Source organism: Myripristis murdjan, chromosome 8 (genome assembly GCF_902150065.1).
Source record: "Myripristis murdjan chromosome 8, fMyrMur1.1, whole genome shotgun sequence".
In the NCBI taxonomy this organism is placed as follows: Eukaryota; Metazoa; Chordata; class Actinopteri; order Holocentriformes; family Holocentridae; genus Myripristis; species Myripristis murdjan.
The window spans coordinates 11,074,389-11,100,642 of NC_043987.1; the positions used below are offsets into that span (position 1 = coordinate 11,074,389).

A 26,254-nucleotide genomic window follows, 5' to 3' on the forward strand; every position below is an offset into this window, starting at 1 on the left:
GTGGCAAAGCTGCATTAAGACCCTCATGGTAAAGGGACACACTGTGAAGGTGGTCTTCAAAGACCTGATTAGAAACCACAGTACAACTCTGCAGCCTTTCAGATAATCCAGGATCAAACGTCTCACCCATCCCACGCTTCCCACTCTGGTAGAAATAGTCTTTATCCGGGCCCCCGGTCTTTCTCCTACCTCACATCATTAGTTTTCTCTCCCTTCAAAGGACTAGTAATGAGCAATCCATGCATATTAAGGCCGGTTAAAGCTAGGTGTCCACATGCAGCTGAATGCCTCTTACCTGTGTCTGACTCTGTAGTGTCACAAATCCCAACGCTACATTATGCCTCTGCTTTGAATCATACATTAAGTGTCAACAACAGAGGGACCCGTTTTTGAATGCTGGAACTTGAAACGATTTCTGTGTCTGGATGCATCCAAAGAAGATCTGTGATTAAAAAAAAACAACAATCTACCGAGTACAGTGAGAATATATACATTTCTTTCAGTTGCTGTTGAAGAACAGCAATAAAACAGGGTAAACGATTCTTCTCAATATAGCCGGGCCTTTTCGTTTCCCCCTTTGAAATTCAATTCAAATTCAATACCGTGATTGCTCAGGTGTTTACACTGCATTTATGTAATTTCAATATTTTTTGCATGGATGCATGTGAGAAATGTGTGTTTATATCTCACCATAACCCATTCATTACACTAACTTCCTGCCCCTCCTCTCCCGTTAATCCCACACACGGCGTGCGCACACACACACACACACACACACACACTGACATGCAGACAAATACTCATACAATACACAAACAAAGAGAGTTTACATAGCCTGGCTCTCCCTGGTTGGCTAGCAGGCGGCTGTTTAATGAGCTAGAGGCCAGATGTCTTCCCAAGACTGCAGCCTGAGAGTTGGTTCATTAATCAGTACAGCCCTCCTGTCTCTAGCCTTTTTCTTCTCTGCTTGCTTTTCTCTGCGTATTGTTTTATAGGTAGGGTGGTCGTATTTCGACTCTGAATCAAAAATCGATCAAATGAGCATTCGATTTCAACCTCGAAATCACAAGCAGGCTCACCCGGATTCTCCCAGCATGTTTCTCTGCTGTTGCCCTGGAATCTGCTTCCTCATCCGTAGCCAGCTACCCTGCTAATGCTATCTTAAACCTGCTAGCTGACACCTCGCCTTGACTGGAAGCGTGTCCGATGCGAGCGGAGCATCCGCAACAAGTCCATTGTGTCATCTCAGAGCGTACCATATACTCCCAAACACTGAATCTGGAAACCTATTTACTAGGCAACAGTAGTGACCATTTACAGTGAACAGCCTCCTTGCTAACCACAGCGACGGCGCATAGTTCCACTGGCAGAAAACAACAGAGTTGGTCGCGATCTCAAGAGACAAGAGTTCTCCCCGCTACCTGCCGTCACTTGTACCACCTGATTCGCAACCACTTCCAGTTGTTGATCCTGTTTTGCTAATCCTGTTGGTCGGCCTCTGCTTCGACCGCCCCAAGCCCTGCATGCTAGTCACAGGCCAGTTAACTGAGGGATCAGGCTAGCAATGCCAGTATCCATCACCTGTCTCCCCGGGCCAGAGGTCCCCATGTAGAAGGTAATCTTAGGATGCTTGGACACTCCAGTAAGGCACAATCCTAACACGCCAGCTATGACAACATCGTTATACATGTTGGCACCAATGATGTTAGGATGAGGCAATCAGGGTCATCAAGGGGTCACATAGCCAGGGCATGTGACTTAACCAGAAAGATGTGTTGTATCACGCTTGATACCATGTAGCCTGTCTTTTTAAAGAACAATTTGAAAATGTAACTGACAGTTGTCAGGGCATAAAACCAATTACCTGTTAACCTTTACAAATCAACACTGACGGCATAGCCTTTCACTGTTTACTGATGCCTCACTGACTTAACTATAAATTGAGATCCGTGTAAAAATGTACAATGCAAACTAAAGCTGCTGAATAAATTATGTTTCGTTTTTTTTTTCCCTCAGGCATCTGGATCAATTCTAAGATAAGAAATACTTTTTTGCAGAAATTTGACCTGGGCAATATGTGCTGCAACATAGACAAAAACATAGCCGACCAAACAGTACAGTGGTACACCAAGACACAATAATAAATCACATACAACAAAATAGAAAGATATGAAATATTGCACATGCCTTGTGAGATAAGGATGTAAATGCATAAACATTAAAAAAAAACAAAACTGAGGAATGAAATCCTAAAAACCATAAGCTCTGGTTGTTCCCTGTCAGCTGATAGTGGTCGCAGAGGATGAGACACGGTGTCAACACTGTGCCCAGCGGGCGATAAAAAGATGAGAAACAACAGCCCAAAAGCTAACATTGACTTTCTCAAATGCCTGGTGTTTGTGTGTTTTATATGCAGAGGTACATAGCACAAACAGAGGGAGCGTGCTGAGAAAGCTAAAATTTTCTCTCAGTGATGGTAGCACTGCAGTAGCTTGGGTTTCTTCTGGCATGGCTTTAGTTCTCGCTTGCCAACCTTCATGATTTTCACAAGAGACTCTTGATTTTTATGCCCTACTCTCTGTGTTCTTCTGTAGTGTAAATTTTGCTCATTTTTGCCCATATTCAATCATAATTGCAAAATTAGCTCATTCACTGTATTTGTAAAGAATAGAAACACAAACAAAAAGGCAATACCCTAACTGCTGTGCAAAAATGTAATCTCTATGGTTATGTTAATATTACTAGCTGTTGGAGTTGGACGAAATAGAAAAACGCAGCCAATTTGTTTGTAAAGGAAGAATCTTTACATGGCGAAATTTAAGATGCAGATGCAGTTTCCACACTATATTTTCTTTGTGATTTTGCACAGAAAGGGACACAAGAATGCAGGAAATAAGGTCTCTGAATCTTAAAATATTCTTGAGCAGGACCCCCACACCTCCTGCTTCCGTTTTGAAATTTCCCCCATTTCTTGACTCTCAAGTTTAATTCACTGATCTCTGCAAGATCAGTGCAGCAGCCACATTCTCTGGAATGGCCTTCCCAGGGAGCTCAGTGATGCTGCCACTTTCAAAGCCACAGGAAACTGATATCTATAATTTCTCTTCAGCTGTGGTGTTTTGTCACCTATTGGAATTTAACACAGCCAAGGTCCGTTGTCCTCGGTAGAAAAACACTTTGTCAAGTAATTGCATCACGTTTTTTTTTTTTTTTTCTCTAGAACATACATCTCAGGTTTGCAATGAAATAAAGCATGGAAATAAAAATCTCATCCTTACTCATGTGTTGATTAAATTATGCATTTCCCATTCTAAGTACATTGAGACTATATAATAAGACCCCCAACACACACATGCTGCCTGTCAACTCCTGACAATAACAAAAATGGACGTAGCTGTTGATGTGTCACAAATTGGTTTCTGAAATGCCATTTTACACCTTATGGTCATCACTAGCTTATAATTTCTTGGAGTTGGAAAACCAGTGGAAATCCCAGTCTGGATGACAGGGTGAAGCTGATTAGGAGGGAGTGTAAGCTGGAGGTGGAGCAGGATATCTGATTGAGGAAATCACGCCTACCTACTTTACAAACTATCTAAGCACATCTGGATGTATCATGCTAATATGGGCTACATGGGAGTTTTGTGCTTGTATCTGTATCTTGCCTGCCTTTTCCACAGTTGTGTTTAAGCCTCTGTGACACTTGTCTGAAAATTAATAATTCACTTTAGATAATTAGACGCTTGTCATTTTTTAAAAATTATAACCATATTAAAATGCTGTCATAACAGCCTTTCTTCTGTATTGAACAATGTACATTTTTAACACTGATTTTTTTTTTTTTTTTTTTTTTTTTTTTGATTGATTCATGTTTGATCTGATATCTCTATTTTCTTGAATACTCCCTCTAGATAGATTATTTTCACAGCTATCTTGGTGATGGGTTTCCCTGCTGCTTGTTGACCAGCATGTGACTGCTCCCTCTATATGAAAGATCTGTTCTCTTTCACATGTGCCTGAGGAAGATCTGACGGATCAAAATGTTGCCTCAAAAAATGTGTGTTTTTTGTGGTGGTGGATCTTCACCTTCAGGTATCCTCTGGTTCGTCAACTTAGCACATATTTGTCCATCTTTGGGTCCACTGTTGCTCCAATCATTTCGTTGTAGTAACAGCAGAGAAATGTATTTTAAATGGGGTGCAATCCATCAGCCAGAATACTGTTAGCACAGTGGGCAGCTGAGTAAATAAAAGGTTGCTAGATGTCCTTGCCATTCTTGCCAAGTCTTCACACAACCAGCATGTCTTCTGATATATACTATTTTTAAATGGGGTTTAATCTACAGGTCAAAGCTGGACACCACCACCACCATTGTTTAAATAACATCAAATCACTACTTAAGGTTTTTTTTTTTCCACTATCAATAATACTTATTGTCAATAATATTTTGTTCTTGGAGGTATTGTTTCAATAATATGACTTATCCTAATGTCATATGCCCAAATCACTTCACTTCAGCTGCCTCTCAGTAAACAGTGACTAGATCTAATAAAAGGTCTTTGAAACTTTAGTGAGTTAATAAATAAATAAATAAATAAGTAAATTTGAAAACCTGTAACATCAGGAGATAATGAATGCTTTTCAATCCCAGTTTCACAGGGCATTAAAAACTCCAAAAACTCACCTTTTAAGACTGCTGTCACTGATTTGCCTTGATTACCTTTCAGTTCTCCTGGGACTTTTTTTGTCTGTCCTTCATCTGATGTAAAAAAAGAGCGGTCAGCAGCGTTCAGTCTGACAGTTTTACCTTCTGAAGGTCTTGTCGAGTTGAACAGAAACCTGTTTGATGGTTTCTTCTCTATTGTCTAGTTATGCTGATTGCCCTTTCACTTTGTCTTGAATGGAATAAGTGCTGTAATTTCCATTTTAAGCTGCAAACCAAATTGTCTCAGCAAATACATTAAAGTTCTTATCTTAATATCCATGGCCTTAAAAAGCACCTGTCAAACTTCATTATTCCTAGTAGAATTATTAAGTAGAAATTTGTTAATCCTCTTAGAACACTACACTGATTGCATTACAGGAAATATACAACACCACCAGAGAGCCACTAGAACACTTCACTAAAGTGAAATTTTACGCTGCTGTTTTGTTGACTTGGATATGTTGGTTATGTTGACCGTGTATGTGCTTGGGGACTGTGACACGTACACCTCATTTAACATGCAGAGTATGTAGCCTACTAATAGGACCCCTCCCGTTATGCTGACAAACTCAATAAAGCAAAAATAAATAATTTCAAATAGGTGTTTACCTCCCCAGATGTAGTGGGGTGAAGACCCAGAGGCTGTAAGTGAATTTTATATAATATGTTTGTCAGAAAAGGTTCTGGTGCACCGGGTAGACATGAGATCATAGGCGGAGTTTGAAATTTGCGCTGGGGGAGGCAAACATTTTTTTTTTATTATTTTATTTATTACAATACCAAACATAATGTAATTCATATTTATTTCTGAAAATAATCTTATTTTATTGCATTGCTTAAATGTTTATAGATATGTATACAGGAAAAAAAAAATATTGGACCTATTTTTGACTCAATGTAGTGACACATTTCAGACGCTAGGGGGGGCAATCCCCCCCCCCAGCCCCCCCGCAAACTCTGCCTATGCATGAGATCCCAACAGGTCCTCACACAGATCGAGGAGAGGCAAGCAAGTCTCAAGTCCACAGACTCCCAACCAACTCCTGATGAGCAAACTCAGGGGGTCTATCAGCCCATTGTGGCAATCAAGGAAGCCCCATGAAGCTCTCAGCGTCTTTCCTGACTGTTCGTTATGAGCATCCAGCTCAGCCACTGCAGTCTGAGGCTGCCAAGCAGCACTGACATGCAACCACAGGCTTACCTTCAGCTCGCATGGTGAAGGGAGAATCTCCGGGTCGCTTGGCTGAGAACTGCCCCCCGAGGGAGGTCATTAGGAAGCACAGGCTGAAGAAGCCAATTCCCGCCACAAAGATCCTGCAGGAGAGCGCCAGAGACAAGGTGGGGTCAGAAGACAGAGACAACTCACAACTCAGTTGCAACTCACGGGGAGGGACAGATCAAGGTGTGTAAAAGGACAGAGGAAGACAAGGCAGAGAGAGAAAGAAAAGTGTAAGAATAAAAACTATCAGACAGGGGATGTTCAGCAGTTTAACTATCGCAGAAGCCCAAGAGGATTCACTTCTAGTAAAGCTCTTTGGAGATAAAATCATGATGTGTCTATGTCCTTGGTGATATGCTTTATGTAGCATGCCCTGTGCTTTACATACATACAGTAAGTTCATGTTGTACCCATCAAACCAGAAAAATGCATTGTGTACTCGCCTGGCTGTGCCATCTCAAATGAACCATTACATGAAAGACTGCAACACACTGTGTTCAGTGAGCAGACAGTCAAAATAAAAGCATAAAATTACAGCTGAATGTCTGCATGTTTTCTGAGAGTGCAGTGAACACAGTAAACATTTCTTGAGTGCCAGGGTTTTGAAACACATGGCCTGACTAGCTGAACAGTGCGAGCTTCAAGTGTCCCGCTGGGAAAATGCTCACGCAAATGTAAACGTTTTAAAACAATCCTTTTTGTAGAGTGGTAGTGTGAGACACTCTGACAGATTTCCACATTGCATGCCATGGTGTGCTTCTCTGAATTCTCATAGAGCAGAAAACTGACAACTCTCCTCTCAGCGTGTGGTGGTACTAGTTTTTTAAAAGAAAACCTGTACTTCAGGCAAAGAGCTGGAGCCTGAGAGCACTGTCATGACATATTACTGTCCAGTGGGGTAATGGTGAGTGGCTGGTTTTTAGCACCCAGGCACCCAGGCAAGCATGGAGGTTGTGTGACACAACACACACAAGACAAGCAAGTACAGTTCCTGCTGACAGAATTTTTTTTCCCCTCAATCCTCTGTACACACACACACACACACACACACCACACACACACACACACACACACACACACAACAATATGAGTTCTGCATCCTTATAGAGCCAGCCATATACTTCTGCAGTGACCAATATGCATTGTATTCATGCAGAAAGCTGCACACCATCAGGGAACCACAAGCTTGAAAGAATGAGTGCCTAAACTGGTTCTCACATTATCAGTGCCTTAATTAGTAAATATTAAATTCATGTTGGCTGTTAGAAGTCTGGCTTGTGCCTGGCTTGGAAGTTTTCAGGGCGGAATTTGCTTTCACAGTTTGCTCAGCAGCTGTCTGTGAAACTTTGCTGCTCGTGAGAAGTTAATTACACAATTGACATCAGCTGTTTCAATTAGTATCAGTGGCCCGAACTTCTTTTGAGCAAGACTCTCTGCTTTCACAAGAGAGGAATCGACATATTCCTGTAGTGTGTCTGAAGCACTTTTTTATCAAATGATATCGCAGTACAATCCTACAATGAATGATTTTGAATAAGTGTGTGTTTCGTCTTTCTATTTTTTTTTTTTTTTTTTTTTTTTTTTTTTTTTTTGACAATGTATAAAAACCGTTTCTGAGGTTGGGGTTAATAAAAATTAGGCAACGGTTCCAAACAAATGAGAATTTAATCAGATTCTAGCACGTCAATGACAACTTGACCACCCACAATGTAGGGTTATTTGAAATGTCAGGTAGGCTACTACACTGGGACGGTTGTGAAGTTTCTGTATCCTATAATGGGTAAACTCGAGTGCCCACTTACCTGAACGGTTTTAAAGTCAGGAGACATCGCCTCACCATAGTGGAAAGGTCGGTGCTGGCTGCGATCATTTTCCATAGAGAGAGAAAGCGCCGGGTCCCCCGAACATTGTGCGCGGCGTTCTGGAAACCGGCGTCAAAACCATAACTTTGCGCCAGAGTCCTGAGGGAGAATGACGGAGAGAGCGCTGATAACCTGAAAGCCCGATTATTATCCGTGTTGTGACCAACTTAAGCAGGAGCCCTGCTGGCGCGTCCCGCAGCAACACTGTCTGGGTTGATTAGTCCGCCTCCTGTTTGAGGACTGGGCAGGAGCCGCGACTTAGACCACACAACTGAGTGATTTCTCTTTCTTTCTTTCTTTACTTTTCATGTCAGCCAGTTTGCATCCCTGTACTGTTCAACGAGCTACACACAGGCGCATCGAGCCCAACAATACAGTTCCTGCGAGTGCGCCTGGACTGACTGCACGGTGCACGGACTTTCTCTTCTCGTTATACGGCTGCTTAGAGCGCCTCAGCTGTCGTCTGTTTACTGATAGCGCCATCTAACGACCCACAGTGTAAATCAAAAGTTGGTCCAGGCTGTTTCAATGTTACTTGACTAGGCTTAGCTTACACCCATACTCTTATAAAACCTTATATTCCTGGGGGAAAGTACAGAATGATAGTGAGGTAAGATAATTTAATTTATTTCCAATACACTTAAACGCTATATTTTCCTTTTAAATGACGATATCTTGCAGCAAGCTGCCTTCTGTTTGTTATAACATGAGTACTGATACCTTAAGAAAATTTCGCACACGCCCACGAATTTATAATACTCAACAGTCAGTTCAACTCAACAGTAACTTACTGACCACTGAAACGTCGATTTTTTTTTTTTTTTTTTTTTTTTTTTTTTTGCAACTCAATCAATCATGACACGAACTGTCTAGCTCTAGAGACATGACCTGAAATAAGATTCATTTTCCAAAACATATCAGTATTGGTCTAATAACTGAGAGAAGGCTGAAAATATCTTCAAAAATAGGCTACATTTGGCACATTTTCTAATAACGACAAACGTGTTGTGTATGTCGGAACAGATTTCAGCACCATGGACAGCGCCGCGATAAAAGGTGCAGTACAGCGGCCCCGCAGCGTCTCCCATCGGAGTTAATGCAGAACACACTGAGGGTTGTGACCACTGCAATGTACACTGAGCTGTGGCTGCTGGAATAGTGAAACAATGTAATGTGTGGTGGATATCAGTACAGAGAAATGGTTAAAAGTAGATAGTCTAAAATATAGTGAATAGTGTGAAAATATCTAATTAGGCCTGATAATTTAACTGTTGCCAAAAACTCTAGTAATATGTTCAGATTGATACTGTAACAACAACTTTCCTATTAACACCAGTAGTTATTTTATAAAAGAGGGTGCATTGCATTTTAAATACGACATTATCTGGCAGTTTATTGCATCTGTGATCCAGCTTAGGTTGGGTGCAGAGGCTTTGCTCCTGGATCACTCTGTAGAGCTGGCGCCTTCCTGGGCATAACATGGGCAGCAAAGGGGAGAGACGACAGGGCAGGGATGGAGGTTGCAGAGAGAGAGTGCGTCAGGATGGGCTGTAGATTAAGAGGGGCCATCCTTGAACTAATGCTTCTGGGACACAGACCTGATCCACCTGATCACTGATGTTCTGTCACTGCAGCACAAGATGTAGCTTTGCATCACATTAACAGGTTTGATTTCAGCTGACTTATTTTAGGGGGCATTTAAGCAACAAATATAAGTCAGTAAATAAAGAGATAAAAAGACAGACAGACAGACAGATAGATAGATAGATAGATAGATAGATAGATAGATAGATAGATAGATAGATAGATAGACTGAGGGCAATATAGTGCTCAGTGGTTAGCACTGGCACCTCAAAGCAACAAAGTCCTGGGTTCAAATCTCAGCACTGTTTCTTCCCGTGAGGAGTTTCATGTTTCTGTGTGGGTGTTTGCGTGGGTTTCCTCCCTCAGTCCAAAGACATGCAGGTCAGGTGAACAGGAGACTCTAAATTGCCTGTAGGTGTCAGGGCTGTGATGGACTGGCAACCTGTTCAAGGTGTTTCCCTGCATTTCATCCAGTGTGCTGGGATAGATTCCAACCTCCCTCAGGCCTTTTAGAAATAAAAAAGCGAGTATGGAAAATGAATGGATGAACCTCTAACATTTGCTCCTGATACGCTGCCAGTTGTTGATTTTTTTATCTCTGGGTTTTTCCATGTGCCTTATAAAGTTGTGTCATTGAATTGTGGCATGACTTCTGCATCGCTACAGCTCCATCTCACCAGTACTCACAGAAAGACATGACACAGAGAAACCTTAAGTGATTAAAAAAAAAAAGACTGGTCATTTTACAAGTCAGTCAGGGCCACATCCAGTGGACAGAAAGCAGCTTCCTCTGTTGCCATGGTAACCGTTTTCACACTCACTAAATGGGGCCTTGGCCCTGCCTGTTGCCTCTAGCCTATAGCCCAGTGAGACTACCACTGCTGCTCACTGAGGCTGTGATTTAAAATGCATCACTGGTCAGATCACATTCACTTACAATGGCAATATCGCTGGCATTAATCTGACTGGGTTGGGGGTGAGGTGTGTAAGGGGTGGGGGGCGGTGGGGCTTTAACGCATGGTTGGCTGACAGAAAACCTCAGTAAGTTAGCTGTTACAGAAGGTAGATTGAGTCTGTGTGTGTGGGTGTGCACACGTGTGTCTGTGCATGTGTCAGTACAATCTAAACTGATTGCAAAAAAGTCTCCCTTTCTATGAAAGCCATATCTAGCCATTAGAGATAAATGAGTAGTCATATAATCAGCGATACTTTTCACAGCCTTTGATGAAGGGAACTAGAATTATGATACCACCCACAGAGAGTTTACCCAAGGACACCACCACCATCCTTCACTCAGCATGTCTCTCACACCACCTCATTTATTCCCCTTCTCTTCTTCTATTTTTGTCCTTTCTCATAGTATAGCTTATTTATTGTTTTTATTCTTCTCCTGCTTCTCTTCTTCTCCTGTCTTTCTCATTCTTGCTTGTCCTACCTCTGTCTAAACCTATCTTCTTGATTCCTAAGTCACTGCTTCCACTTCTATTGCTGTCTATCTACAGTTTGGTCTCCATCTACTTCGCTAAGACACCCTTTGGGAAGGCCAAGGAAATCTTAAGAGTGATTACATTACATTGAACAGCGCATTTGTACTTTACTAGAAAGGAATCACCTAGGGAAACAGAGAAGTGGAAAATGAAGGCTTAGGTGTGATGAAGCTACTCAGTTTCACCCTGGCTTCATTGCAAAATGGATGAAAAATCGATTGCACTGCGGCTTTGTAGGTGTGATCAGAGTAGAAATAAAACACAGTCAAGTGGAAACAATCCTACAGCAGATATCGAGTTTTTGGCCTCCGTCCAGTGTTTCTAGCGCTGTTTGTCCATCAGGCAGGTGATATCACTTTTGAATACTCAGTTCCATCATAGGAACAAGGCCTGTGAACAACCACTGTTAAATACATAGACACATAAATGCAAACTCAATGTGAATTAGATTTAGAAGAGCAGAGATTGCAATTTGTTGCTCTGTAGACTGCAGTGCAGCTCATAAGACATCAGCGATCTAATAGCATTCTCTCTGTGCTGACCTTCAGTCGAACCAACTGTATGCCAAACTGTTGAAGCATTTACATACATATAAAACATCTCCAGTCTCCAGTGTCCTCCTCTAGATTGATGTCTTTTCCTCGGTGAGTATCTTATTTTAAGCCAAATAACACATACTGACATAATGTGTCAGACAATTAAATGTCCTCAGTGGGAGTGCCACAAAGCCGTGGAACATGGCAAGGAATTCTGTTTTTTCAAGGGAGAGGAAACAGACCACCCGTTCCCACATTTGCATATAATATAAACAAGAGCCCAAGGGACAGCAACAGCTAATTTAACTGACAGCGGTGGGGAAACAGCCCAGTGCCTGCTTTTCAGGAGCAATTCTACTGACACTCACATGATGTCAGTGTTAGATATGTCTACAGTTTTGCCCATTACAGCTTTTGCATGCCAGAAATGGTCAATTTCTGCCAGTATGTTCACAGATAAAGCATTGTCAATAAGCAGAGCTACCAGGTTTGCATTATAAAACACGGATATGACTCAATGTCATTTGTCAGACATGTCATTTAATCACATTGTGCTGATGCAGGTCCTACTTTCATCTTCTCATCTGGTTGAATGCTGTAAGATGGGATGAGACACCTATAGATCTGCCATAACAGATATTGTCTTGATGTCTGACTTAAAACATAAGCAGCATTATTGATCACCTACCTATAGGCTAATGGATTATGTATACTGTTATTAATATGTCCAAACAAACACAATTGCAAACCAAAAGCGATCTGCTCTGTTTCATCATAGACATAGATGATATCAAACGCTCCAGTGCCTGTTTATTCAACAGCATGAGAGTAAATGGTGCAATCACGGTGAGTAATCTCACAGTAAATTCAATCACACAGCTATATTCAACATGGATGTTTGCAGATTTAATTTCTTCGCTCCAGTCACTTGAGCCTGGGGGCCACAAGGTGATTCAATTGCATCTCAAAAGTTATTTCATTCAATGGGATAATTTCTTTGATTGTTCCATCAATATCTGGACAAAGTCATGACTACACAATGAGGGCATAAATTGAAAAGAAAATGGCGATAAAATTTGTAATCTCTGACTCTGTTGCCTGCTTATACACATATTCCTGCCTTGACTACAGCCTTAATTCCCATTAGCAGCGTCTCACGATCGTTATTTGACATGTTTGAAGTGAGGGGAACAATCTTGTGCCGTGCCTTTGTAATTTGTAATTAACTGCCAATCCCACGCTGAGCTGCCTTGATTTTTGACATTGACTGTGACTCCAGTCATAAAACCTTGAAATTAGGGAAGATTTCATTAGAAGTCTTCATCTCCTCTCAGTCCTGCTGGTGCTGCTAACTGGCCAGGTACATATGATCAGTAATCCCTGGCCGAGGAGCTCTTGGCAGGGATCTGACAGCTCACAGATATAGCACCTGCTTTGGATTGCCATGAATGTCCATAAAACCCATTAATGTAACAGAGTAGCGGCATCACACTCAAAATGATCTAATATAGGTGTAGGAAGCTTATTGATAGTCTTAATGTTCATTTCTACAATTCCACCAAATTAGTCCATTAAACCCTAAGTGACTGTGCATGCCATGAGAACTAAAAGATGTGTGTGAGTGACATTCATGCTATAGGGTTAGGTAGAGAGGACATATACATAAGTGGGATACAGCTGAATCTTCCTTTTGCCCTCCAACAGGTCCTTTACTACTACTACTACTGACAAGCTAGATGATGACCACTATGTCCTTATAGAGGCCTGCTGATGAACACATGAAGAACATGACATCTTTAGGAACTGTAAAATACCTGTTGCAGTTTGGTTTCCAAATGATGAAAGTTCAATAGTTTTTTGTTTTTTGTTTTTTGTTTTTTTTAAAATGTAGCCAAAATTGAGGGATGTAATGTTACTTCATATGTTATTTTATACTTATGCCTCCCTCAGATGCTGCCTGCTTCCTGACATATTCTCTCGTGACAGCAAACATGTGATTAATTAAGACAAATGGAAATATGTGTTGGGGTCCTGAAGTGTGTGCTGAAGTGAACAAAACACTGGCATCACTGAAACAGATGGATAGACGAGTCAAATAAGGACAGATTGGCTGGCTTTTCGACTGACAACAACAAATTAACCTAGACACTTGGGTGCACACATTCATGCATGCACACACACACACACACACACACTCATACACACACACACACACACACACACACACACACACACACAGAGGGAATAGTCTCCTTTATATTTAATCAAGACAAACACCATCTCTGGTGGTTCCTAGCATCCTCTGTGTTTACCAGGTTGTGCGGTGCATGGAAATCACCTCACTTCTAGATCCTTTATTTATGCACTGACAAAACGAGGGGGCCTTTCACTAGATTTGAGGAGCAGGAAAGAAAGTATTGTGTGAGGATTTTCTCCTCTAGTATCAGCCGCCCTCTCATAGCCTCCTGACAGGTGTTTGAGAAGCAATGGGCATCTTTCTGTAGCGCAACATTGTCTGCAACTTATTATAACCTAAGGCAAAGAGGCAGGAGATGAGAGAGCTGTTCCACTATTTCTAGTTAGGATTGAAGGCTCACCTTCAGGGTAGTGCTGGGTGAAGAAGAGAACCTGCGGAAAAGCTTCAGTGAGAATGTCTGCACACTGTAATGGCTTGGGCTCTTTGAACTGTATTTACTTGCCATCATTTACTGTTTGATCCCAAGGAGGAGATGAGAAAATATCTGAGCCAAGACAGAAATATATACTGTACCTCTGCACTGCAGACTGTAATGTGATACAGATGTGGTATATGTAATGTTAATGCAAAATTTCAAACATAAAACAGCAGTACACTTTACGCAAATATGAACTGATTTCCTCAAATATGCAGGATTTACAAGGTAAACTAGAAGAGCCCGCCAGATCTCTGCCAGGCATGTTCTCGTACCCTGGTGTGCAAATCTGGACAAGAACAATTCCATAACCTAATTCCTAAACTTTTTTTTCTGCCTACTGGGAGATGGGGAAATACATAGGAACTGCCTCCATATCTTCTGAGACAGGCAAAAAAAAAAAAAAAAAACAGTTAACACTCAGCGGAGTTAGCACTCATTTGCAGTATAAAAAAGGTTTTTCAAAGGTTTTGAATCACCCCAACCACGAGAGGTCCTTGGCCGCACACTCATAACTGTGCACAAAAAATATTGCGCAAATAGAGATTAGCTGCAGGCAGATACACAGACAAACAGACAGACGAGCACATGTACAGATACACATGACCAAATGCTTGATCCCCTCCAGGCCGCCACCTGGTGGAGACAATAACAAAGTGTGGCTCTGTGCACTGAATACACTGATGTGTCAGCTTACCTTGCACTGTCCAGCTCACCCACTCATTTTCTGTTGAAGCTCACCATGCATCTCACACCTCAACGCCATCCCACCCACCTGTGGTCTCTGTGGCTCTCCATGTAGGGTGGGTGCATTGATCTCTCCCTTCTCTCTGCTTTTGCCTTGGCTGGCTTTAAATAATGCCTCACTGGGAGTAATACAGAGTGGTACAGAGCCCTGATGCCAAAATAAAATCTATACTTACATGAATTCTTAATTAAAATGTTCCCACTCAGTGTGTGAGTTGTGTAACTTATTTGTTGCTAAATCTAAACTAAAATATAATGGAACTTACAAGAAATTTTCCCATACAGGAAGTTTTTCAGACTGCACCTTTGCTTTTTCAACCTGTATCTATGTTGTGCTGTGTGATGAAAGTACAAATCAAATTCAGAATGTCCTTGTTTTTCATCAGTCATTCTGTGTACAGGGAATGGCAGAGAGGGAAAATGTTCTTAGCTGAAGATATGGCTCTGACAGACCCATAACACGCTTTTGTGGAGGTTCAGAGCCGAGCACTTTTGTTTTTACAATGACATCTTTGCATTCCTCTCCTCCTGGCTGTCATTCAGCTGAGAGGAACAGGCTATGTGATAAGACTACACTGGACACTGACAAAGCTGAGCACAGCTGCTTTTAACTTCTTTTGAACTTCATGTCCACTTCCTTCTTTTTGCCTGCAACAATTAGGTGATGTAATTAACAAAATGTATTATACAAATCCATTGATGTGTATTTTAATTATCAACATAGCACATTTTCAGGGATCAAAGATACATGTTGTTTAACAGTAAAGGATGCAATGTGCAAAAGCAATGTGAGGCAGGTTAAATGAAGCATGGTGCACATCTTTTTGCACATGACTGCCAGGCTGGGGTTTGGTGGAGGTAAGAAAATACAGCGTGTGACTATGATAAATGCAATATTATAACTGAAACCTTGTAATTGAGCCTATCTACAGACGTGGCCAGCAAGAGCCACTAGGTGGTACTAAAACATCACAAAATGGCGGTGTTCCTTTAAAGACCTGCCTCTGGCTTCTTCCAAGAGTCACGTGTCACTGGAGGCCGTGAGGGAGTAGCGCTGTTTTGTCAGGCAGTTTCTGTTAGTTTATGTAGTAACGCTTTGGTGAATGAGTGTCCCTGGTAGTAGCTTTTCTTTGCCTCTCCTTGGTTTTGTTTTGGTTTTGGGCGGGCCAGCCACAGACAATTTACCTGTCAGTTGGCTTTTGTGTTCATTACTGCATTTGCTTTACCTCTGTTTCCAAGCATTGAACTGGGTGACTTTCCTTTTGCTCTTTGCAGGGCAGTAAGTAAGAGTTTGTTCCTGGGAGGGAAAAAAGCCTGCAATAAGACATGAAGCCACAAACTGGTTTGGGAATACTGAGCATAAGATTTTATGAATGGAGAGTCAAGACTTGGATTTCTCTGCAAGAATTTACAGTGTTATTCTCAAAGGACATTGGATTATTATTGATTGATTGATTGATTAATTGATTGATTAATTGATTGATTGATTGATTGATTGATTGATTGATTGATTGATTGAAATCAGAGGGTATTTTATTCTGATGCATTCCTAGCCAATTTCAGCTGATAGCAGCAGAGTCCATGCTGTTTATCTCAGAATTTAAGGCATTTTTCATAGCACTGGCAGTAAAAAAAAAACTGTTTCACAAGGCTGTAATAAAATAAGACACAAAACACATGCTATGGGAGACAGGGGCGCCGCCAGGGATTTTGGGCCCCATGAAAAGAAATCTTATTGGGCCAATAGGCAAACCTTTTTATTTCAGGCCTTCCAAGGGCCCCCTCTCCCATTGTGGCCCTGGGTAATCAGTCCCGCTTTTCCCCCCACTATGACGCCCCTGATGGGAGACATGGGAGGAAATATAGTGTAGGATATTCACTTGGATAGGGTGTAGTAAATAATGGGGAAATTATTAAAATCTGTTGTTAGCCACCATAAGAGTTGAGATCAGTTTATTAAGGCAAGTAATAATTATAACTGATCAAAACTACATCTCTTGGTGATCAGGCAAGACGCAGTTTACACCGGGAATACTACTTTAGTAATGATAGCTTAGTAATGACAGACAAACGATATACATGCAACTGACCAAGATGATGCATTTATGGAATGAAATAGTAATGGGATAAACAAACTGTGACAGGAACAAATACACAGATGAAAAAGTTAGGACCTGGTAAAATTAAGTTACACCAAGGAATAATCAACCACCATGTACCTGGAAACTATTCTGAATGTTAATTTAGGTCTATCTTGGGAGAGTGTGAACCAATTATAGATTAGCGGATTGTAGGCCAGATTGTAGCAGCAGAGCCCTTGGGAGGGGAAGGAGAGGGGAGTCTGGCGACAAAGTTCATGTCGGTGTATAGCTCTCTTCCTCAGGAGGAACCACAGCTCGGATGGAGTGCAGGTTGGGATGTTAACGCTGCTCTGATGTTCAGTACGCTCCCATGTTACATATGCTCTCCGATTCCCAAGTTCATGGTGGTTTTAACCCATTCTGGAGGGGAAGCATCCCGGATGGGACTGTTTGGTCAATCAGGTACATTTAAGTCATCTGTGAACTTGGGGTCGTCCCCTTAGTGTCGAATTTATGGCCAAAAGTACCACATGGGTGGCTCCTCTTAAGGCAGGATGCAGTGTCTATTAAACACTGCCAAACTTTAATAATTGGAACTAAATTGGTTTAATGTTCAGTAATACACTACATCCACTTTCTCCTCATCCTAAGGAGCAGAAAGACACCTGGCATGACATATCAATTGGTAAACTGGCTAAGATACACTTATTACCAACTTTAATAATCCCACATATTGACCAGATGGCTGCATAGATCTCCTGTCTAGTACAACATCTACTTGACCTTTGCTGGTGCTTACAGAGAGCATTGACATGGATTTGTTATATTTTGTATGCAATAACATCCCTTTTATAACCAACATTCATTTCCTCCACTTGGTGAACAGACATGCCCCTGATTTGATCTCAAGGAAACCCTGGGATGATATCCCAGCACCAAAAGGGGAGTAAGAAGAGCACTGTCCAGTGGTTTCCTGTGACTGTGTGTGTGTGTGTGTGTGTGTGTGTGTGAGACCTAGAAGGTTTAAGTAAGTCTTTGGCTGTTCTTCATTAACCAAAGAATGCTAAGTTGCTTATTTGGCGGTGACACACAGTGGCCTTGCCCAATGTGTGAACTCTCCTGCAGAGGTTTGGGAAGCGTTATCTGTGTCCATTTGGTTAGAAGGTCTTTAATCCCGACCAGCAATCTTACTGAAGCTCGACGCTGATGGCTAGCTGGAATCCAAAGTGTTTTTGAGAATGTTTATTCAAAGATGTCTCACAGGGCGTAACTGGCGAATACCAGTCCAGCTTTACACGGGGAGCAGGAGATATGACATCATTTGGGCTCCCAGAGGTGACAAAAACTTTTATTGGTCTCAGCTGCTAGAGAGACATTGATTTGATGGGGGAAATTCTGTGTCAGCTTCTTCCAAGATGGGTTGTTCCTACAGTAGCGTGAGAATTATTTCAATATCCAACCTATACTGAGGGCCAGTATTATACTGTAAGTTATTGGGGACTGGCAGATAAATTGTTGCATATCATGGACACGTGATTTACAGAAAAAATCATAATTTACTGCCAGCAGGAACTGAAGCGCTGCTTAAACCAAAACATTTGCCTGGGCAAGAAATAATTCTAGTTTGATCTTGGAAATGAGCCCAGAATTCCTGTTTCTCATCTCATGCAAATTTAATTACAACCAGTGCTATCTGTTTATTTGGCACAATGGAAAAATATTCCAAGGCAAGCTATGACACCTCAACCCAGTTCAGCTAATGGGTACATTACAAAATACTGTGAGCAAACACGTTTATTGTTTGCTCTCTGATGAAAAAATCAGTATCCAGCAAAACTCCTCCTGGAACACAGCAACTAACGACTAAAGACTTTGTTGTACTGTTGGACACAAACCTTACAATCCTTACAGGTTGACAAATGTCAATGGAAAGTCAGGGCACATCTTTTAAAACCGTCATGACTTCACAGAGAGCAGCGGGGTGAATGCGTCAGGGCGAGAAGGAGTCAGGTTGCGTAACAGAACAGAATCTCTACAGCTGCCATAAGCACACATGACCGCCTGTGTTTTCCTTATGACTCAGATGTATGTATGTGATACTATCATGTCAGAAACCTAGGAGTGGAAATATGCAATCTGCTTCCAGGGAAGTGTGTTACAGGAAAACCCCAGTCTTTACAATAAGTAGCAATTACATGACTAATGGCGTGTGTGTGTGTGTGAGAGAGAGAGAGAGAGAGAGAGAGAGAGAGTGCCAGCACATATTTTTATAAAAACATATGACATTAATGATTGCATATAGCAACAAAAAATATATATATAAATGTCTTGTGTCTCTCCCCTTCTCCAGGTTTTGTCCAGTTTGCTCTCAGTTCAGGTCTTTGCCAGTTTGTTGTCAATGCTCCCGAGTGTTCCTTGTGTTTGCCTTTGCCTGCCTCACCCTGACTTCTTTATTCCACCTGCCTTCAGTCTCCAATAAATGATTCTACACAACACACCTGTTTGCATGCTTCCTGTTCCAATACATGTGACAATGTCAAAAGGACTATCATGCACGGAAAAAAAAAAAAGAACAGAGGGATAAAGTGATTCACTTCATTTTCATTTAGTAAAAGCCATTATGATAATTCTGGTCCATCCTGTTTGGAGGGTAATGCTGTTATTAGTTTCATCAGTGAGGATGAGGGTTTGACTGCTGAGGGCTGATATGCTGGGTTTCATAAAGCCGGTCAGTTTTAGCGCTGCCGTAATTAGATGTAGACTGCAATTACTGCTCAAAGCCAACCTCACTCTTGGATGCATTTTCTGGAAAGAACCACAGAAGCTCTCATTATAGCTGTTTGATTAAAAAGGAGCTTTGCCAGTAGGTGTTTGAATTAAGGGCAGAGCTGAACATTCAACAAGCCTGTCAAGAGAAGAGTCCAGCAATTGTTTTTTTTGTTTGTTTGTTTGTTTGTTTTTTAATAAAAATATAATAATAATAATAATAATAATAATAATAATAATACTAATAATAATAATAATAATAATAATAATCAAATTTAAGAAAAAATAAAAAGCTTCAGTGAGACGTCTAATGCTGAAATCTGTGTTGGTGCATTTAGTCTTAGAGCTGCTACTGACACCTAGAAATACAAATCAAAATTCTTAGACTCAATTTTACATTGAAACTGATACTGATACTTTGATACTAAGAAAAACTCTTGCTTTCTGTTTCATTTTGTTTTGTTTTTTTTTATGCCTCAACAATAACTGCAACTACATTTGCAGTCAAACTGAAACTATTTCAATCCAATTTTAAAGCCAGTGGTATCCAAAAAACTGATTTCTCCAACTTAGAATTTCCTTGGAATATGTCATGTACAAACAGAAACCTGAAAGGCTGTTTACAAGCCTCAAACATCTTTTTTTTCCCTTCTTCTTCTTAACATTCACTATAAACATCATCATGGTGATTTATGTTAAGGTGACATCAGAGAATGGCTTAGGAATGGTAAAACCACTGAAACTGTCATCCAGCTCAGAAATGATGTGATATTGGGCTCCACATGAAAACAGCAATGGGAGCACAGAGCAATGAGGGAACAGTCCCTTCACAAATAATCATACTGGTCCAAGGGTAAAACACAAAATATATAATACAAAATTGTCCTTCAGGAGAACATAATGTGTGTCATATACCCAAATAAGTCAAGTCTGCTTTATTTATAGAGCAAGTTGTAGTGTGGACCAAAGTGTTGGGCAAAGTTAAAATAAGATGCATTAAGAACGTAAATTTACTCACAACATACAACTGCACATCGAAAGCGACAGGCAAGACATAATGCATTAGGCCAGACTTCACACAGACTCACAGGCTAATGGGAAGAGGTGCATCTTAAGACATGATTGGAAGGTATCAGTGTAAGGGGAGAGCCGAACCCTCAGAGGCTATTCCACAACCTCCTGGCAGGAATACAAGGCACGTTCACCCTTAGATTTTTTACGGGAGCGTGAAATGGACAGAAACAAGAGGCCTGGAGGGGGCAAGCCAGCAGAGGAGTTTGGTAATACAGTCAGGGACCAATTCATGTAGGGCTTTAAAAACAATTGCGAAACCTTGAATTTAGCCAGGAACCAGTTGAGAGGGGCTGTTACAGGAAAGACAGCCAGGAGGAGAAGAATGCAAAGCTCATACAGTAGAAACAAAAGTGAAAGGGGCTGCTGGGCTCTGATGATAGATGATTTCTCTTCTTTGTGCTAGGGAAACGCCTGGCAGCTGCAATTTTGGACTCGCTGCAAACAGGACAGAGAGGACTCAGGACCGACTGAGTCCAGCATGAATAAGGGCTTCTGAATGAAACGGTGAATCCACGCCACCTTGGCTGCAGCCACAGCTTGGACACCTCGGCTGCCTCGCCAGTAAAAAAGCAGAAAAAAAAGAGAGGCTGAGGGAGAGGGGAGAAAACAGAAAGAGAAAGAAAAAGCTCAAATGTGACATGAGGAGAAAATAAATAAGGGCTATTCAGCTCAAGTTTCCCAGAGCTGTGAAGGAGCAGGGCTGTGAGAGGAAAGGTGATTGCTTTCAGAGGCAAGTGCAAACAGAAAATCAAATGGAATCGGCAACCTTCAGTACCGTTAAGATGTTTATATAATGTCTCTCTGGGACTTGTCTTATTTCAAATGTAGAAGGACATAAAATTATTTACTGCGTTTGCATTGCGGCACAAACTAGTGGAAAGATTGCTCTTGGGAGTGAAGGAGAAATCAGTGAGAGGTGAGATCTGGAATTTTAATGAACTATTAAAAATATCAGTCATTATAAATCATTAACGATTGAACATATATATGCAAAAACAGTAAATATTCTGTGTATTTCAGAGATAAAACTGTCACTGTGCTTACCCAGGATAAAAGTATAAGCTAAAGGCTTGTGCTAAAATGAGACGAGAGTGAACATGTAAGAATTCAATTAATCAAAATCAGATCCCTCAGGGGAGCTAATCTAAACTTGTTCAGAGTTTGATAAACAAGGCAGGATTCGTTTCAGGAAAGTGCAACTCCACTCACACTTACACTCCCTGCTCCTCTCAACCTTTAGCTTTGTTCCATCTCTCATTCCTGAGCTGAGTGACGGCTTGCCCACACATGTTCAAGTGAAAGCCTGATGGCACATGAGCTGCTGAGGCGAGCTGAGGGGGAGAGTCAGCAGACGACTTTTTATGCACCAAGTTTCTTGTTGCCTCATGCATTAAGTGAAGCAAGCTGTAGCAGAGTCAACCTTTGTGGTTAGAGGAGAGAGTAGTCAGAAGAACATCGGAATAAGAGTGAAGCAGCTAGGTTATGCTTCATGACGCGCCCATCTAACGCTGATTCCATTCATCTAATGTGATAACCATTGATTTAAGTTACATAAAAAATGAGATTCTTTTTGCAAGTTAGGTCAGAGTTTGCTCTCAGCTGGGTTTTCTTCATCTGGTTCACTTCAGTAGTCAGCAGCAAAGATGGTAAGTATTGTTTTGTTTTGTTTTGTGATGTAGGACAATGGATGAAAAGAACTGTTTGGCACACTCAAAATCCTTAAAATCTTTTTGTGTAAGATGACTTTTCTAATTATGTGTGTATTCTTTGAAGGAATACTTCAGTGTTTTGGGCAAAACACCCTTCTTCCAACTTATCCAGAATGAGGATGAATGAATGATGAATGAATGAAGATGTTTGACACCATGTTCACCTCTGTATGTCCACTGGGTCAGCGGTTAGCGTTTCGTGTCAGCGCAGCACAAAGACTTGAAGTCTATGGAGGCCGTTAGCCTAGCTCCATCAAAGTGAAAAATAAACCTTACAGCAACTCTGAAGCTGTCTTATTTACACAGTGTATCATGTGTATTTGAAATACATGTTTTGGAGTTTAAAAAAAGAGTTGTTTAAGTTAAATGGTGGAACGTGGAATTTATCCTTCTGTCTATCACAACACTGAAGGCAGAGGAAGAGCTGGCAAAAAAAAAAGAAAAAAGGAAAAAATTCTCCTAAAACAACTGTTTTTTGTTTGTTTGTTTTGTTTTGGTTTTTTTGTTTTTTTAATTCCAGGACATGTATTTGCCCAAAATGATGGTGTATTCCTTTAAGAAACAAAGGAATCCATTAAACTGTGGATAAAATAGTTGAATTTTACGTTATCCAGGTGGATATCTCAGACTCACGTCGTGTCTTATCCTCTGCAGTAGAAGAAATATGCAAACAGTACAGACAGAGCAGATGTAAAAACAAATTCATGAGAAGATCTTGTGGAATGAGGCTCTGCAAAGTAGAGATATGCTTTGCAGGATTTGTTTCTCTGACTGTGTTATGTCCAATCTCTCCCAATCCAGTTATTCATCCCTCCAACAATTCATCCTCGCGTCGGTTAATAAGAGCTGTGGCGCTGCAGACCAGTCCCCAGGTGTGGCACAGTGTGGTAAAAATGTGACTCTGACATGTGATGCCACCTCATCAAGCAGCTTTTCAGTTGTAAAATTCGCCTGGCTGACTCCAAAATCAAACCTGTGCCAACTTCGAGATGGAAAAGTTACAAGTCACGTTTTGTGTGAAAGCAAGGCGGAGACCTTGAAGCACAGCCTCATGCTGACCCTCACCAACATAACGCCAGCTGACCAGGGAAATTACACCTGCAAACTGCACTCTGATATTGGAGCAGAGCATAACACATCTGTTGTGACAGTGCAAGGTGAGTTGACTTACAAAACTTTATTTTAAGTATTTTTTTTCCAGCATCATACAGTGTGGGCAAAATCTGCCAATGAAGCAAGATAATTCACTTAAAAAATATCTCATTAGATATATGGAATGAGCATTTTCATGTGTTAACTGTTTATTTTTGATTGTAAAAGGCAGATCTCTTCCAATAAATAAATAAAAAAAAAATCTATGGCACAAGGCATGACACTGATTAAGACAGCAATGTGGCAGCGCGTTGGTCTTTTTTAGTGTTTTGTCATGTAAAATAAAGGCTCTTAATTCATTAGGATATAACATCATGGTGCCTTGGATATACTGGAAAAGACCTGTCTTTTACAAATGACAATAAGCAGGTAAAACAAGGAAATGGTCATCCCACATTTCTAATGAGTTATGAAGCGCCTGAATCATCCAAAGAACACCTGTACTGACATGCAGTCTCAGTGCTTCTGTCCTGCCCTGTATCTGCATCTCTCAATAATTTCCTTAATTTAAAGCCGCTCTTTTTGGAAATTATTGCTGCACTGGAAAAAAAGAAATGTTCACTACTGGCAGATTTACATCCTTCCTTCATTTATTTTGTTTATGTATTTGGTGGTGGTAAACTAAGATTTTAACATTTTTTTGAAAAAGGAACTTTTACATCTCCCACCTCAAATACAGAAAGACTGAATATATGTAAAAGCTAATGAAATGGAGATGAAATGGGTGATTTTCATCCCAATAAAGCAATCCCTCATTTTTACAGAATGCCGTGGAAGTTCAGCGGGATACATGAATGACTCTCAAGCCGAGTGCCGGTTCTATGGCGTTTACCCCACAGGGACGGTCCACTGGTTCCAGGATGGTGCTAACCTGACAGGCTCTGCCAAAACACACATACAGGAGGACCAGAATAGACTGTTCAATGTGAAGAGCACTATACAGATATGGCCTGGAAATAAGACTCAGCTTTACAACTGCTCGCTGTGGATCCCCTCTATGAGGAAGTACCTCTCCAGTACAGTGGTTACAGTGGAAAAATCAAGCTATATCCAGTCATCAGGAAGCATGATCAAACTGCAGTGGATCATGGTGGGAACCCTCATGATAAAATTCATCATGTAAAGTAGCTGCACAAATAACCCAGGAGAAATTCACCATTTTCAAAGGCATGTTCATATTTGAAATCAGAGAGCTTTACATGAACCAGTGAAAAATGGACATATTTGGTTTATCTATCTGTCTGTTGTTAACAAGCAGCTACTGTGTGTAAATGTTGTGCAATGCCACCATCAAGTGGGGAAGTGTGATCATGAAGGTCAAACTGTAAATATGACAGCAAGGATGGGCACACATTTGCCCTGGAGCCCCAAGAGCATGCAGGTTCTAATAAAAACCAACAAATTCACCATAGGTGGCTGCTGCGATAAGCACAACTCCCAACACAAAGGAGGAACTAATCTGTGAAATCAGCTTATCTAAACTTCAGCCGGAAAACCTGCAAACTCCCAGCACCCCACAGTGTCAGACATCTTTTCCACACTTTCCCACTTGATGGCAGCACAGCACTCATAAAAGATAGAAATAGAAATAGATATACTTTATTGATCCCAGCAGGGAAATTCTGGTGTTCCAGCAGCAACAGTAGAAAACATATAATAAAGTTAATAAAATAGAATAAAGGCTAAATATTTACAATAAAGACTATAAAGACTAAAAACTAAAAATATACAATAAGGGCTAACCTAAGAAAAAGAGATATGTCTGCAAAACAGTGTGAATGTATATTAACCTAGGATGTAATATATAGATAATAAATAATAAATAAACAGTTAAGGTGCTGGGTAATGGATAATAAATAAACAGTTAAGGTGTTGAGTAGTGGAGTGTTAAAAACAGAACTATACAGCAGACAGTTGCAAGTCTCTGTCTGACAGATGTGATTTGTTGTACAGTGCGATGGCTTGTGGCAGGAATGATTTCCTGTATCTGTCCCTTACAGTCTGACTGGGCATTCCTCTCAGTAGTTGCTGTATTTTTGACATGTTGTGCTTTTAAAATGTATATAAAATTGTTTTGTACAGTGTAGTTCTGTATAGATTTTCTATTTTCATGTACAGCCTTGTTCTATTGCTGATCTACTTTGATAAAGATCATCCCCTTTCAATACAAGTCCATGTCCTCCTGTTTGCCAGAAGGAGGCAGTCTTTCCATCCAAAACCATCAGCAGGGGGAACTCACACTGCAATCCACATGCTGTGGAGGGGCAAAAAATGCTCTGCACCTGTTCACCTTCTTAACCTCAAAACCACTGCTAACGTGGTCTGAGGGATTTTCCTCCACACTGATACATATTATTTCACTTTGCAAGTGGAAAGTGGAAAATTGCCCACCAGTGTCTACCACTCAAAAACAGCCACAACAACAAAATCTACACAACATATTTGAGCAGGCATCATTTGAACAAATGACCTACATTTCACCTGTGTGGCAAAGACACAAAATACAGAAATTCATCTATTCAAATTTATTCACTCAAAGATACCATTAAATCAGTTTTCTTCTTTTTTCTCAGAATGTCGTCTGTGATTGTTTTTCTCTGACCTTTGTTGATAAGCATGGTAAGCAAATGTTTTAGTTTGTTTGTTTGTTGCCTTCAAAA

The 26,254-nt window shown here is 40.9% G+C and overlaps 2 protein-coding genes across 4 annotated transcripts in view; one reads left to right on the forward strand and one right to left on the reverse strand.

Moving 5' to 3' along the window:
• Nucleotides 1-7,794, reverse strand: part of mgat5b (alpha-1,6-mannosylglycoprotein 6-beta-N-acetylglucosaminyltransferase B) — a 65,026-nt gene extending 57,232 nt beyond the window's left edge. For both annotated transcript variants that reach the window (XM_030059096.1, XM_030059097.1), the window contains exons 1-2: nucleotides 7,727-7,794; nucleotides 5,907-6,019 (exon numbers count right to left, since the gene is read on the reverse strand). In XM_030059096.1, the coding sequence (XP_029914956.1) occupies nucleotides 5,907-6,019; nucleotides 7,727-7,794 (181 nt within the window). The remainder of the gene's footprint in view (nucleotides 1-5,906; nucleotides 6,020-7,726) is intronic.
• A 14,344-nt stretch (nucleotides 7,795-22,138) lies between these two features.
• On the forward strand, nucleotides 22,139-25,222 carry LOC115364087 (neural cell adhesion molecule 1-like). 2 transcript variants are annotated; one of them, XR_003928636.1, is made up of 3 exons: nucleotides 22,139-22,379; nucleotides 23,244-23,599; nucleotides 24,359-25,222. XR_003928636.1 is itself a non-coding variant. In XM_030058508.1 (2 exons), the coding sequence occupies exons 1-2, from the start codon at nucleotides 23,494-23,496 to the stop codon at nucleotides 24,715-24,717; spliced, it is 465 nt and encodes a 154-aa protein (XP_029914368.1). In that variant the 5' UTR covers nucleotides 23,249-23,493; the 3' UTR covers nucleotides 24,718-25,222. The 2 variants fall into 2 exon arrangements, 1 of the variants encoding a protein (XP_029914368.1); XM_030058508.1 differs by lacking the exon at nucleotides 22,139-22,379 and having other exon boundaries at nucleotides 23,249-23,599.
• The last annotated feature ends 1,032 nt before the right edge of the window (nucleotides 25,223-26,254 follow it).

What these genes read in the sequence shown, in the direction of transcription:
- LOC115364087 (XM_030058508.1), top strand. Translation starts at nt 23,494, where the DNA reads ATGCTGACCCTCACCAACATAACGCCAGCTGACCAGGGAAATTACACC. An exon ending in ATCTGTTGTGACAGTGCAAG is followed by an intron (nt 23,600 to 24,358) that starts GTGAGTTGACTT and finishes TCATTTTTACAG; the next exon opens with AATGCCGTGGAAGTTCAGCG.